The following is a 16,790-nucleotide window of genomic DNA, read 5'->3' as shown; positions in this document are numbered from 1 at the left end:
ATGCTCGAAACCCGGTTCTAAAAAATGCACTGGTTCATTAGACCCATCATTAAGGTCAGTATCAGAGGTGAATATTGAGGATCCAAACTCACGTGGAAATGGCGGGGCTCTACGCCGTCTCATGGGTCTAGTTGGCCAATCATTCTGACCCTGCGTGTTGCCCAAAAGCCACCGATATACTGTATGGTTCGTATAATCACTGGCCACAGTCGAGAGTTTCTTACGTTTAAATGCTATCAACTCGCGATGATAGTTATCAATTTGTTGTTGTAATCTATTTGCCCAATTATGGGCCTTATCATCACGGAGTAATGGAAGTGCAGTAACATTGGTTAACTCAATATCCACCATCAGATATTTCAACTCATTACCAACTTCCTCAATGACTCAAAGCCATTAGGTCAAATGAACACTTGTTGAGGACTCCACACCAACGGATACAAAAAACAGGATTACTCCTGCCAATGGTAGGGGTGCTGGAAATGCGGAAACCTCTAGGTATATGCCTTTGTCTATGGTACTCAGAAATAAACTGGCCATGCAGGGTTAGATCGGCCTCACGCTGCCTGAGCTTTAAAACCCTGTAAAAAACATCAACAGGTGCATCCGCTGGAAGCAAATCAAAGTTAAGCTCGTCAAATAGCAACTTTTCAACTTCTTCATCCGTAAAGGATATTGCTCCTTATTCTGCCTGGGATAACAATCCGTCATCCAGGAGTGGCCAGCCTTAAGTGCCAACTAATTGACTGGATACACCCCCTAATTACTAGGGGGTGACCGTATGCGCAGGTTGAAACAGCGTGAATGTTTTTGGATCAATAGATTGGACACTGTAGCGCCTAGAGGTTTAAACGAGTCAAATACTTTAAATAATTTCCTATGACACTATGCGACTTTGTTAATTTGCTGTATATTTTTGTATTTATTTTTATTCATGTATGTTTTTTATATACACCTTACCGGAAGCATAACTTTTAGCTGTTTTATCTAACGACTTATGTAGACATATATTTTGTGAGAATTGGTGTCTCTATGACTTTGCTATACCTCTGTGATTTGTTGCTGAAGTTATTGGTGTATATGTATATTTATATTGTTTAGTCTGCCTTTTGTAACCTGGTTCCCTAGTGGTAATGGTATTTACCATTGTGATAGTACAGGTTGAGTCTCCCTTATCCAAAATGCTTGGGACCAGAGGTATTTTGGATATCGGATTTTTCCGTATTTTGGAATAAATGCATACCATAATGAGATATCATGGTGATGGGACCTAAGTCTAAGCACAGAATGCATTTATGTACCATATAGACCTTATACACACAGCCTGAAGGTCATTTTAGCCAATATTTTTTATAACTTTGTGCATTAAACAAAGTGTGTCTGCATTCACACAATTCATTTATGTTTCATATACACCTTATACACAGCCTGAAGGTCATTTAATACAATATTTTTAATAACTTTGTGCATTAAACAAAGTTTGTGTACATTGAGCCATCAAAAAACAAAGGTTTCACTATCTCACTCTCACTCAAAAAAGTCCGTATTTTGGAATATTCCGTATTTCGGAATATTTGGATATGGGATACTCAACCTGTATTTGTCTCTAACAGTGTATTTGGGCAATTACCTATACTGTTTTTATACATGTTGTGGCGCTCCAGTAAAACATTAGCATTTGGCCGTATGGAATGCATTGCCCTGTGTCATTACTGAATAATTGTGACTGGTTTACGCTTTGTGGAACACAAATTCTCCTTCCTGGTATGTGGAACGCACGGCATGACAGCCGTGAGTAGAACATTGTGTCCTCGGCGCTTCTGGTGAGGTGAAACGCATCTCATACGTTCCACGTGGCAATTCCTGCTGTGTGGAACACATGGCATTTCCGCCTTGGCGGTCGTGAGCTGAGGACACGGATGTCGGTGAGCTATATCGGCGGTGTGAGAGCGCATTTGATGGTTGTTCCTTTTTGACACTGTTCAAGGGCTCCACTTTCTGTGATAGTTGTTTTTGAGGTATTAATTGATCCTGCATTAGACGTTCTTCGGTCTCCTCAGCAACTTCCGATGCGGGTAGTATAAATACTTAGTAGCGTGGTGGGCGGGGGTGAGCAGCCCCTGAGATATGATGTTACGCCTGGACAGAGTGAGTTGATGGTTGATTGGATTGGTATTGAGGTAACTTGTGTTTCATTTGCTTAGTGGAGTATTTGTCGTTTCTATGCAGTTGTTGTGGAGCAGTTGCAGTGACTTCTGTCTATAGGAGGCTGCCCCTGAGTCTGTTCACTTTGATGCACAGGTAATTTCTTTTTGGTGTCTCTATTAGATTAAATGTATGGAGATTGATATTTTGTGTACATATCATGCTTGTCTTTACACAGCTGTGCAAGGTGTGCTATTATGAGTCTTCGTGGTACTACACTGGATATTGTTTACCACTAATTTAGGTAAATTGTATATACTTTACCCACTGTTGTGGTGATTGTCCGTAGTTGGTTATACTCACTGGTTGAGGGTAATGCATTGCTATGGTTTCTGTGTGGTTTGAAGATTTCTCATACCCTGCATAGGAGTTTTGTCTGTTTGGAAAGCTTAATGATGTAGTTATTTATGTTTGCCAACCTGTGGTGAGCAGGAACGGCATACCTTAGCTGCACCTTTAAACCTGTTGTTATTACCACTTTGGGGCCTGGGAGACTGAGCCAATTTTGTTTTTTTCTTTCCTAGATGTATATAACTTGATGTGATTATACATGATGTAATATGTATGGCCTTCCTTGAAAAAGATTAAATGTTGGAATCGAAACGTCGGATGACTATTGGGCTACATCTTTTACTTCAATAAAACATGAGAACTCTTGTGAAGATTGAGTATCTGTGAGAGTGCACCCTCTACGATTGTGGAACTTTATCTACATATGCAGACATGAAGATGGCCTGCCGGGACCACCCACCACATTGACTATTCACTTGATGTGAGTGCGGGACGTGTGTGTGTGTGTGTATTATATACACACACATATATATATATATATATATATATATACACATATACACACATACATATATATATATATATATATATATATATATATATATATATATACATATACATACATACATACATACATACATACACACACACATATATATATATATATATACACACACATACATACATATATATATATATATATATATATATATATATATATATATATATATACACACACACATACATACATACATACATACACACACACACACACACACACACACACACACACACACACAGAATATTCCGAAATACGGACTTTTTTGAGTGGGAGTGAAATAGTGAAACCTTTGTTTTTTTGATGGCTCAATGTACACAAACTTTGTTTAATACACAAAGTTATTAAAAATATTGTATTAAATGACCTTCAGGCTGTGTGTATAAGGTGTATATGAAACATAACAACAGACAAACACACACAAAACACTTAAATACCTGTTACCGAGTCATGTCTCCCGCCGGCGTCCGCGTCCCCAGCTGCAGCCGCTGATGCACCACCGGTGCCCAGTGCATTAACAGCATCTGACTGACAATCGGTACACTAAACTTTATGTTTTAAGGATTAATTCCTAATACACATCAGCAATCCAGTGTAGCCCCGGAGTAGCCCGGGGCATCTGAGACCCATTATCGTAAGCTATTCCAATTGATTTTATCATTCAATCCGTCGGGTACCATCGTACCCAGACGGATAATCCATCTGGATTCCAGCACACACAGTGCTTTGATCCGATCACCCCCGCGGGGAGACTCCCGCACATGATCAATCATAAAGTACTTCAGATCAGACAATGTGTGGTCCGTCATCTTAAAGTGACGGGCCACAGGCTGATCGACGACTCTACCCTCAGTCGACAAATGTATAGCCGACCTGTGTAAGGCCATACGCTCCCGAAACTTACGGGAAGTCTGGCCAACATAATATAGCCCACATGGGCACGTGATCACGTACACCACAAATGATGAGGTGCACGTGCTGTTAATACACTATGTTTTCTCTGTATAGACTGACAGGGAGCATTAAGCCATTATACATCCACATTTAAGGGTTGCTGCAGATCTATGTTTTTAATGTTTGTTCATGATTGTTATAAGTATGTTTTGTTTGTCCCCGGCAGTCCCCCACAGATGACGCTGTCTGAGAACACTTGGTCCGGGCTTGCTGTACTGGAACGCAAGCCGGCGGTTGCTTGGCAACCGCGCCTTACGTGAATCCGGAAGTGAGGCTCCGGTGGTGCATCAGCGGCTGCAGCTGGGGACGCGGACGCCGGCGGGAGACAGGACTCGGTAACAGGTATTTAAGTGTTTTGTGTGTGTTTGTCTGTTGTATATTGGTGTATCCTGACGAAAGGGCTGACGCCCTGAAACATGTTGATGTAACACACCGCCAATAAAGGCGACTGCATAAGAGTCCTTGGAGTGCCGTGCTTTTTGTATGGATATATTGATTGTCTTGCACTGGGCACCAGGACCAGTTGTTTTTGCAGCGAGGAGTGCCGGCTGAATTGGGGAGAGATATATATATATATATATATATATATATATATATATATATATATATATATATCAGTGCTGATACGAACCGTCACTCCGTGCTGGAAAAGTTGATGCCTGGTGCCCTCAGTGAAAAGGATAATAGCAAGCGTAGAGACTGCGGCACTCAAGTTTAAAATAAGATTTTACTCACCGGTAAATCTATTTCTCGTAGTCCGTAGTGGATGCTGGGGACTCCGTAAGGACCATGGGGGATCGACGGGCTCCGCAGGAGACTGGGCACTCTAAGAAAGATTTAGTACTACTGGTGTGCACTGGCTCCTCCCTCTATGCCCCTCCTCCAGACCTCAGTTAAGGAAACTGTGCCCGGAAGAGCTGACATTACAAGGAAAGGATTTTGGAATCCAGGGTAAGACTCATACCAGCCACACCAATCACACAGTATAACTTGTGATAACATACCCAGTTAACAGTATGAACAACAACAAAGCATCAGCCAGGGTATCAAACTTGTAGAATTTTGCAAAAGTGTTTGAACCCGACCAAGTAGCTGCTCGGCAAAGCTGTAATGCCGAGACCCCTCGGGCAGCCGCCCAAGAAGAGCCCACCTTCCTTGTGGAATGGGCTTTTATCGATTTTGGATGCGGCAATCCAGCCGCAGAATGAGCCTGCTGAATCGTGTTACAGATCCAGCGAGCAATAGTTTGCTTTGAAGCAGGAGCACCCAGCTTGTTGGATGCATACAGGATAAACAGCGAGTCAGTTTTCCGGACTCCAGCCGTTCTGGCCACATAAATCTTCAAAGCCCTGACTACATCAAGCAACTTGGAATCCTCCAAGTCACGAGTAGCCGTAGGCACCACAATAGGTTGGTTCAAATGAAAAGATGACACCACCTTCGGCAGAAATTGTGGACGAGTCCGCAATTCTGTCCTGTCCACATGGAAAACCAGATAGGGGCTTTTACATGACAAAGCCGCCAATTCTGACACACGCCTAGCCGAAGCTAAGGCCAATAGCATGACCACCTTCCACGTGAGATACTTTAGCTCCACGGTCTTAAGTGGCTCAAACCAGTGGGATTTCAGGAAACCCAACCCCACGTTGAGATCCCAAGGTGCCACTGGTGGCACAAAAGGGGGCTGAATATGCAGCACTCCCTTAACAAACGTCTGAACCTCAGGAAGAGAAGCCAGTTCTTTTTGAAAGAAAATGGATAGGGCCGAAATCTGGACCTTTATGGACCCCAACTTCAAGCCCATAGTCACTCCTGACTGTAGGAAGTGCAGGAACCGGCCCAGCTGGAATTCCTCTGTAGGGGCCTTCCTGGCCTCACACCAGGCAACATATTTTCGCCATACACTGTGATAGTGTTTTGCGGTCACGTCCTTCCTAGCCTTTATTAGCGTAGGAATAACTTCATCCGGAATGCCTTTTTCCGCTAGGATCTGGCGTTCAACCGCCATGCCGTCAAACGCAGCCGCGGTAAGTCTTGGAACAGACAGGGCCCCTGTTGCAACAGGTCCTGTCTGAGAGGCAGAGGCCATGGGTCCTCTGTGAGCATTTCTTGCAGTTCCGGGTACCAAGTCCTTCTTGGCCAATCCGGAACAATGAGTATTGTTCTCACTCTTTTACTTACGATTCTCAGCACCTTGGGTATGAGAGGAAGAGGAGGAAATACATAGACCGACTGGAACACCCACTGTGTCACTAGTGCGTCCACAGCTATCGCCTGAGGGTCCCTTGACCTGGCGCAATACCTTTTTAGCTTTTTGTTGAGGCGGGATGTTATCATGTCCACCTGTGGAAGTTCCCATCGATTTGTAATCTGCGTGAAGACTTCTTGATGAAGTCCCCACTCTCCCGGGTGGAGGTCGTGCCTGCTGAGGAAGTCCGCTTCCCAGTTGTCCACTCCCGGTATGAACACTGCCGACAGTGCTTGCACGTGATTCCCCGCCCAACGAAGAATCCTGGTGGCTTCTGCCATCATCACTCTGCTTCTTGTGCCGCCCTGGCGGTTTACATGAGCCACTGCGGTGATGTTGTCTGACTGAATCAGCACCGGTTGGTTGCGAAGCAGAGGCTCCGCTTGACTCAGGGCGTTGTATATGGCCCTTAGTTCCAGGATATTTATGTGCAGACAAGCCTCCTGACTTGACCACAACCCTTGGAAGTTTCTTCCCTGAGTGACTGCCCCCCATCCTCGGATGCTCGCATCCGTGGTCACCAGGACCCAGTCCTGTATGCCGAACCTGCGGCCCTCGAGAAGGTGAGCACTCTGCAGCCACCACAGAAGAGACACCCTGGCCTTGGGGGCCGATGCATCTGAAGATGAGATCCGGACCATTTGTCCAACAGATCCCACTGAAAGATCCTCGCATGGAACCTGCCGAAGGGAATGGCTTCGTATGATGCCACCATCTTTCCCAGGACTCGCGTGCAGTGATGCACCGACACCTGTTTCGGTTTTAAGAGGTCTCTGACTAGCGTCACGAGCTCTTGAGCCTTCTCCGCCAGGAGAAACACCTTCTTCTGGTCTGTGTCCACAATCATGCCCAGAAAGGGCAGACGCGTCGTAGGAATCAGCTGCGACTTTGGGATATTCAGAATCCAGCCGTGCTGTTGCAACACTTCCTGAGAGTGTGCTACGCTGATCAGCAACTGCTCTCTGGACCACGCCTTTATGAGGAGATCGTCCAAGTATGGGATAATTGTGACTCCTTGCTTTCTCAGGAGCACCATCATTTCCGCCATTACCTTGGTAAATATTCTCGGTGCCGTGGAGAGCCCAAACGGCAAAGTCTGGAATTGGTAATAACAGTCCTGTACCACAAATCTGAGGTACTCCTGATGAGGTGGATAAATGGGGACATGCAAGTAAGCATCCTTGATGTCCAGAGACACCATAAAATCCCCCTCTTCCAGGCTTGCAATGACCGCTCTGAGCGATTCCATTTTGAACTTGAATCTTTTCAGATAAATGTTCAGGGACTTTAAATTCAATATGGGTCTGACCGAACCGTCCGGTTTCGGTACCACAAACATTGTGGAATAGTATCCCCTTCCCTGTTGAAGGAGGGGAACCTTTACCACCACCTGCTGGAGATATAACTTGTGAATTGCCGCTAACACTACCTCCCTTTCCATGGGGGAAGCTGGCAGGGCCGATTTGAGGTAACGGTGAGGGGGCATCACTTCGAATTCCAGCTTGTATCCCTGAGACACAATCTGTGTAGCCCAGGGATCCACCTGTGAGCGAACCCACTGGTGGCTGAAATTTCGGAGACGCGCCCCCACCGCTCCTGGCTCCACCTGTGGAGCCCCAGCGTCATGCGGTGGATTTAGTGGAAGCCGGGGAGGACTTCGGTTCCTAGGAACTAGCTGTATGGTGCAGCTTCTTTCCTCTACCCCTGCTTCTGGCAAGAAAGGATGCACCTCTGACTTTCTTGCTTTTTTGTGATCGAAAGGACTGCATTTGGTAATACGGTGCTTTCTTAGGCTGTGAGGGAATATATGGCAAAAAATTTGACTTCCCAGCCGTAGCTGTGGAAACTAGGTCCGAGAGACCGTCCCCAAACAATTCCTCACCCTTGTAAGGTAAAACCTCCATGTGCTTTTTGGAGTCGGCATCACCTGTCCATTGCCGAGTCCACAGGACCCTTCTGGCAGAAATTGACATTGCATTTATTCTAGAGCCCAGTAGGCAAATGTCCCTCTGGGCATACCTCATACAGTATATAGGACAGCGTCTTTTATATGCCCCAGGGTCAGTAAAATAGTATACTTGTCCAAGGTATCCAGTTCCTCAGACAGATTATCTGTCCATGCTGCTACAGCACTACACATCCAGGCCGACGCAATTGCCGGCCTCGGTAGAGTACCTGAATGTGTATAAACAGACTTCAGGATACTTTCCTGCTTCCTATCCGCAGGATCCTTTAGGGAGGCCGTATCCTGTGACGGCAGGGCCACCTTCTTAGATAAGCGTGTCAGAGCTTTGTCTACCCTAGGGGAGGATTCCCAGCGCATCCTGTCCGTTGGCGGGAGAGGGTACGCCATAAGTAACCTTTTGGAAATCAGCACTTTCCTATCGGGGGAATCCCACGCTTTTTCACATAACTCATTTAACTCATGTGAAGGGGGAAAAGTCACCTCTTGCTTTTTCTCCCCATACATATAAACCCTCTTGTCAGGGACAGGGTTTACCTCTGATATGTGCAATACATCCTTCATTGCTATAATCATGTAGCGGATGGCTTTAGCCATTTTAGGCTGCAATTTTGCATCATCGTCATCGACACTGGAGTCAGAATCCGTGTCGATATCTGTGTCAACAATTTGGGATAGTGGGCGCTTCTGAGACCCCGACGGCCTCTGCGCTGTAGGATCAGGCATGGGCTGAGACCCCGACTGTCCCAAGGCTTCAGCTTTATCCAACCTTTTATGCAAGGAGTTTACATTATCATTTAACACCTTCCACATATCCATCCAATCAGGTGTCGGCGCTGTCGGCGGAGACACGTCATTCATCTGCACCTGCTCAGCCTCCACATAGCCCTCCTCGTCAAACATGACGACACAAGCGTACCGACACACCACACACACAGGGGATGCTCTATATGAGGACAGGACCCCCACAAGGCCTTTTGGAGAGACAGAGAGAGAGTATGCCAGTACACACCCCAGCGCTATATGACCCAGGAATCACACAGTAACTTAGTGTTTACCCAGTAGCTGATGTTTATATGATTAATGCGCTAAATTTATGTGCCCCCCCTTTCTTTTTACCCTCTTTCAAACGTGAGTCTGCAGGGGAGAGCCTGGGGAGCTTCCTCTCAGCGGAGCTGTGGAGAGAAAATGGCGCTGGTGAGTGCTGAGGAAGAAGGCCCCGCCCCCTCAGCGGCGGGCTTTTGTCCCGCGATTTTGTGTAAAAATAATGGCGGGGGCTCATGCATATTACAGTGCCCAGCTGTATATATGCTGCTTTTTTGCCAGGAGGTACTCAATTGCTGCCCAGGACGCCCCCCCCTGCGCCCTGCACCCTACAGTGACCGGAGTGTGTGGGTTAGTGTGGGAGCAATGGCGCACAGCTGCAGTGCTGTGCGCTACCTCATATGAAGACAGGAGTCTTCTGCCGCCGATTTTGACGTCTTCTTGCTTCAACCCGCCGGCTTCTGTCTTCTGGCTCTGCGAGGGGGACGGCGGCGCGGCTCCGGGAACGGACGACCAAGGTTAAGTTCCTGTGTTCGATCCCTCTGGAGCTAATGGTGTCCAGTAGCCTAAGAAGCGCAACCTAGCCACAGTTAGTAGGTTTGCTTCTCTCCCCTCAGTCCTACGTAGCAGAGAGTCTGTTGCCAGCAGAAGCTCTCTGAAAATAGAAAACCTAACTAAAATACTTTCTTATTAGCAAGCTCAGGAGAGCTCACTAAAATGCACCCAGCTCCTTCCGGGCACAGATTCTAACTGAGGTCTGGAGGAGGGGCATAGAGGGAGGAGCCAGTGCACTCCAGTAGTACTAAATCTTTCTTAGAGTGCCAAGTCTCCTGCGGAGCCCGTCTATCCCCCATGGTCCTTACGGAGTCCCCAGCATCCACTAGGACGTTAGAGAAATGAATATTATTTACTGAAGCATATCAGGTAGTTACAGAATGCCTTAACAAGGCCGACGTTTCGGTGCTGCAAGCACCGTTTTCAAGGCAGGCATGAATGCTAAATAGAGATACTAACAAGACAAACAAACATACATACATACATAAATCTCTCACCTGAGAGATTTGTGTTTGTTTGTCTTGTTAGTATCTTTATTTAGCATTCATGCCTGCCTTGAAAACGGTGCTTGCAGCACCGAAACGTCGGCCTTGTTAAGGCATTCTGTAACTACCTGATATGCTTCAGTAAATAATATTCATTTAAACTTGAGTGCCGCAGTCTCTACGCTTGATATATATATATATATATATATATATACATACACACACATACATACACATATGTATATACATATATATACATACACACATATATTATACATACATATATATATATATATATATATATATATATATATACACACACACACGATATATATTTATATATATACATATACACACACACACACACATATATATATATATATATATACACACACACATATATACACACACACATATATATATTGAAGAAGTCTCATCAGACGAAACGCGTTGGGAAGCTATACCTACCTCAATTAAGATAAGAAAAAATTCTTATACTTGCTCTTATTTACTTTTAATATAGATTATAATTCATTTAAGTGCTTTTAGTTCATTTTGTGTTTTATTATTGTCCCATTTTTTAGAATGTTCCTTTAATTATTTTTTACTCTATTGATTATTTTTATATTCTCTGTAAGATCTTAAATTGTGTTAATAAAATATCTGTTTTGTTTACATTTGGCAACTATACACTTATTGTATTGACACCTAGGGTCGCTATATATCCTTCATCCCCCCCGCTCTCTACAAATCTTAAACAGGGAATCACCATCCCTGTATTTATTTGAAGGAACCAGCTTGACGCCCCATTAAATATAGAGGGGAGTGTCTAAAAATTGCCAAAAATTCAGTATTTCAACATATCTGTGTACATCACAAGTGGCGCAATATTAATCCTTGTCTTCCAATCCATATATATATATATATATATGTGTGTGTGTGTGTGTGTAGAAATATATGCGTGCATGTACCAGAAATCCTGCCGAATCCTGAATGTTACATAAAAACAATTCAACATCACATTTCTCATAGTATCCAAGTCTTCAAGTAACGTGCCTGACCACTTTACTATAGCTTTGGCAATACAAGCATTGGCAATAGTGGGACGTAGTATTGCCCCAGAAGCCGCGTACATGGATTTGAGCGTATTATCAATTTTACGATCAGCCGGCTCTTTCAAGGAGGTAGATCCTGGAACAGGTAAAACCACCTTTTTTGAGAGTCTGGATACTGACGCGTCAACAATAGGCAGGTTTTCCCATTTTTTCCTATCCTCTACCGGGAAAGGAAATGCCTCCAGAACCCTTCTACGTATCTGGAATTTTTTATCCGGGTTTTCCCAAGCCTTTTCAAAAATGGCATTTAATTCCTTTGACGCAGGGAAGGTTAGCGAAGCTTTCTTATTGTCAGTGAAGTAAGCCTCCTCAACCTGCTCTGGTGCTGTATCAGCAATGTTCAACACATCTCTAATAGCCTCTATCATCAACTGCACCCCTTTTGCAAGAGATGCTGCCCCCCGCAACACATCCCCGTCACCGTCTGCAGTGTCAGAATCGGTATCCGTATCATCCTGCATGATCTGAGCAAGAGCACGTTTATGTGAATATACAGCGGGGAGCCCTGAGGTAACAGAACTGGGCCAGACTGCCATAGAGTTCTGTAAAGCCTGAGTTGCAGATTCATTTTGTGCAACCCTATTTGAAATCTGAGAAATCATAGATTTGATAGAGGATAACCACTCAGGCTCCTTTGCTGGTATCTGTGCTAAACCAGTGCAATCCTGATTACATGGAATGGGATCATCCTAAGAGGACATATCCTCTGCAGCATATGACACAAAGGTCCCTGGACATTGCTTAATGGAGACCACAAACACTCCACACACACACACAGGGGAGGACAGAGTTTCACCGCCAAGAATGGCAAGAGAGACACAGATTGGAGCCAACCAACACACAGTGCTTTTAATGTAAAGAGAGACCCCTACTAGTGCTGACTGTGCACTTTAATAGGTTACACAGTCTTAATGCAGCCTCCCATCCCTTCCCCCTTCTACAACCCCCTGGTACCGTGAGAGATAGCTGGAGTTGCTGTGGAGGGACTTGCTCTTCCTGGACAGCGCTGTGCAGGCAGGAAAATGGCACTGAACGCTGCTGGGCCCGCTCTGAGGGGAAGCTCCGCCCCCAAAATAGCGCTGTCTTCCCGCTCTTCACAAGGATTATACTGGCCTGAGGTAAAATGCTGGCTGAGATCCACGGACCCCGACAGGCTTGCTGACCAGTGCAGGGTTCAGGCGCTGGCTCAGGGCGCCCCTCACAGCGCCGCACTAAGTACCGATGAGCCTCCGGAGCGCAGTTAGTACTGCGCTCCTACTCTGTTGCCACCATATTCACTCACTCGCCACTGATCTTCTGGCTCTGTAAGGGGGTGGCGGCATGCTGCTGGGGTGAGCAATCCCCTGTGGCGGGGAACGATCTATCCCCCCTCAGGAGCTGAGTTTCCAGTCAGCGGAGATAGTGGCTCAGACCCCGCAGGGCGGACACTACTCCCCCCCCTTAGTCCCACAAAGCAGGGAGGCTGTTGTCAGCAGCCGCCCTATAAATTAATAAACTCTAAAATAAACTTTACTAGAGAAACTCTGTAGAGCTCCCCTACCTGTGACTGTTTCCTCCAGGCCCATTTTCTAAACTGAGTCTGGTAGGAGGGGCATAGAGGGAGGAGCCAGCCCACACTATTAAACTCTTAAAGTGCCAATGGCTCCTGGTGGACCCGTCTATACCCCATGGTACTAATGTGGACCCCAGCATCCTCTAGGATGTAAGAGAAAACATTTCAATGTCACTTCTATCCATAGTATCTAAATCCTCTAGTAATGTGCCTGACCACTTTACTATGGCTTTAGAAATCCATGCACAAGCAATAGTGGGCCTAAGCGCCACGCCTGAAGCAGTGTATATGGATTTGAGCATAGTCTCAATCTTGCGGTCTGCCGGCTCTTTCAAAGCGGTAGACCCAGGGACAGGTAAAACCACCTTTTTAGACAATCTAGATACAGAAGCGTCTACTATAAGGGGGTTTTCCCACTTTTTTCTATCCTCTTCAGGACGTAAGAGAATATATATATATATATATATATATATATATATATATATATATATATATATATATATATACACATATATATATATATATATATATATATATATATATACACACACACACACATACATATACACACATACATATACACACATACATATACACACACACACACACACGTAGTACCAGTCAAAAGTTTGGGGACACTTTCTCATTGAAATGAATGAGAATGTGTGTGAGAAACAGTACTCTCTTTCTCAACTGACGCTGTCTGTACTAAGACATGTAGAATACTTAAGTGTTTGTAAAGTCACAGCGCTGTATACAGGCGGCTGTCCAAGGGAGACCTTGCTATGCAGTCCCGGAGACCAGATGCAGCTATGCTCAGAAGATGGCGCCCAGCGTCTCAGTCAGGTAGTGAGGGAGAGTGTGAGGCAGCTCCAGGGAGGGATATCTGCGATGAGATGGCGCCCTGGGCCAAGGGAGGGTCTACAGGTCAAGCGCCACCTCCCCTATGCTGGACTTCCACCCCGGGTACTTTGAGCCTTACAGTGTCCATGCCAGCGCCGCGACCCGTCTCCCTAGGTCGTGGACAGAAATCGATTTAATGGCAGGTACCGCCTGGGGGACCCTCTTACTTCCTCCCCGTAGCAGCCAGGAGAGCAGTCTGCGACTGGGTGCCTAAGCAGGGACGACTCCGTCGCAAGTACCTGGGAACTGAGCCGCAGGAGTATGCAGCGCCGCTTGGGAGGTGATGGAGCTGCAGCGCTGAAGTGTCACCCTGACATACAGTGCTGAGAGCCCGGAGAAGAAATCTTCTGTCAGAAAGCTTTTTCAGGGCTGCCCAGTACAGCCCTCCTGTTAGGTGACCGGCTGCTGCAGGCACCGACTCGAAACGGAGCTCTCAGTGCCTGGAGGCGGGGTTATAGAGGAGGCCCCAACGCATCCTGGGACAGCCTAAAGCTTTAGCCTGTTGGTGCCTCTGGATCAAGATCCACTCTACACCCTGATGTTTTCCTGTGGAAACCAATGTACCCTGCTGCAGAAAATAATATTTTTATTTATTTAATGTATTACTTCAATAGGACTCAAGTAACTTTGAACTGTAACTTCTGTCAGTGAGCCACACGTAATGTAACCATTGTAGGAATCATATTGGTTTCATTTCTTTTATATTTGTCTTACAGCAACTCCTGCAGTTCTAAGTTTTTTAAGCAATTATGCAATGGAATAATAATACATAAAAACGAATGACTGCTTAACCTCTCACCAGTTTAACGGCAAGTGATCTGCGACTGGTTTTGCATAACAGTGAATTATATAAATTCACACTGTGCATAGTGAACTTATTTGGATAAGTAGTCATCTTTTGCTTCATACCTTTCTATGCAAATAAGTTACAAGGATAGGAACAATCTCCTGGGAAACCGTAGTTACATGGCAGAAATTTAAGTCAATGGCACACGGACAGGTATATTTAAAAAAAAAAAAAAAAAAAACACACAACAGTAGTAATGATTTCATGTCATAGCAAACGTTATTTCTGTACATATTGCAGTTCAGAAACAAACAAATCAGGATTACTTACTCAGCATGGCCATTTGTAAGATTCATTGTTGAACTTTGCAGACTATCCCCAATAAGCTGATTCTGCAGCAGACTGTGGAGTACGTCCTAAAACAACCAAACATTGAACATTATTAGCATTAAGTAAAACAACCTTCTTGGATACAATATCTAAAGGTGGGTACATACTAGGCAATGTGCTCAGTGAGCAACATCACCTAGTGTTTCCCCTTCCGGCCTGGACCGCCCGACGCCGGGCATACACACTGTGCAATATCGCAGTGTGTATGCCCCGAGGGTCGTTATCGACCCGCGGGGCCGTGCATCGCTCATTGTCAGCTGCATACACACTGGCCGATAAAGTAAACTATATTGCTCAGGAAGGGGAAATTGAGCGATATAGTTTACTTTATTGCTAAGTGTGTATGCAACTTAATGGGCCCTACAGACTCGGCGATGTGCCGCCGAGCTGCCCGACCGCCGATACCGTCACCCGGCTCCGTAGACACACAGGCAAATATGGACGATCTCGTCCATATTGGCCTGCATGCACAGCCGACGGGCATCAGCGATGAACGAGCGCGGGGCCGCGCATCGCTGGTGCCTCCACACTGCACGATATGAAAATTATCTCATTCAATAATGAACGAGATCGTTCATATCTTGCAGTGTTATCGCCCAGTGTGTAGGGCGCATAAGAGTTAGACTTGCCATACACTTAAAGATTGTCCAATCTGGCTGGTTGGAACGAAAATTACAATTTACCATTTGCTCCGAAATGCCAGAAAAACTGACAAAAACGGTCGTTCGGAGCGATTGGTTAAATCAAATGGATTTAACCAATTTGCCTGATTAACCATTTTTGTCTGCTTTTCAGTGTTTGGTAGCAAATGGTTAATTGCCATTTGCTCCAATACATTACCAGATTTTTGATCCAAGCAGCCAGACTGCACAATCAATCTTTAGGTGTATGGCCAGCTTAAAAGACAGATATGTTTAGAAATTTCCATGCTCATGTGGGTGGGACCTATCTGGGTATTGTGGGGGTTTTAGAGCAATGACCCCCCTTCTTTGTCAGTGATCCTTACTGATCAAATACATAGAAGGGGCATGGCACTGCTGTATTTCAGGTATCAGAATACTGTGTGGTTCACATAGGACCTTCTCTATGACAACTGTGATGATGTGGTGAAAGTATGTTAATTACATACTTATGAATAAAAACAAAATATACTATCAAAGGTTTTTATTTTGCAAATGCTTAAGAGGTATTGTAGTTGCTATAAAATTAAGTTTAAAGCTGAAGAAACATAGGACATATCATATAATATGCAATACAGGAGAGGTTCAAAGAATAAACACAGACATTCTGCATACTGTAGCAGTCAGTCACAAACAAAGCACAAGTATGTATTGTTATCTGACACAAGTCACTAGTGTAGCCCTGGCATGAGACAAATGCAGATACTCTGAGTCAGAATGACTTCTAGCCATTACTGAATGTACAATCTGCAGCAGCTTTCTGTTTCCTATAATTCAGTCAGTATTTCATTATAAACTAGACATAGGGACTCATTTAAAAATGTAATATATGTTGTTAAAGCCTATTAAACATAATTTGACACTGATAGTCCCCCAAAATCATAATATAACCAAATGGACCTGTACTTACACTTCTAACAAGCATTCACTTCCAATAAATTTTGACATTGCCAGCAGTGTTCAGGAGAATTATTGCTACCGTAGGTAAAATACAGTGAAATTATATGGGGACACTCAGTAAGTTAAAATAGCAGTCAGAACCTGGCCACTACACAGTAG

At 44.9% G+C, this 16,790-nt stretch overlaps 1 protein-coding gene across 4 annotated transcripts in view; it reads right to left on the bottom strand.

Moving 5' to 3' along the window:
- TRANK1 (tetratricopeptide repeat and ankyrin repeat containing 1) overlaps nt 1-16,790 on the bottom strand; it is a 417,569-nt gene that overhangs the window by 348,908 nt on the left and 51,871 nt on the right. For all 4 annotated transcript variants that reach the window (XM_063922607.1, XM_063922605.1, XM_063922608.1 and 1 more), the window contains exon 2: nt 14,992-15,077. In XM_063922607.1, the coding sequence (XP_063778677.1) occupies nt 14,992-15,017 (26 nt within the window). In that variant the 5' untranslated portion in view covers nt 15,018-15,077. The remainder of the gene's footprint in view (nt 1-14,991; nt 15,078-16,790) is intronic.

Source organism: Pseudophryne corroboree, chromosome 5 (assembly GCF_028390025.1).
Source record: "Pseudophryne corroboree isolate aPseCor3 chromosome 5, aPseCor3.hap2, whole genome shotgun sequence".
NCBI classification, from domain to species: domain Eukaryota; kingdom Metazoa; phylum Chordata; class Amphibia; order Anura; family Myobatrachidae; genus Pseudophryne; species Pseudophryne corroboree.
The sequence above is the reverse complement of the archived record's forward strand: the minus strand, read 5'-3'. Positions and strand labels throughout refer to the sequence as shown.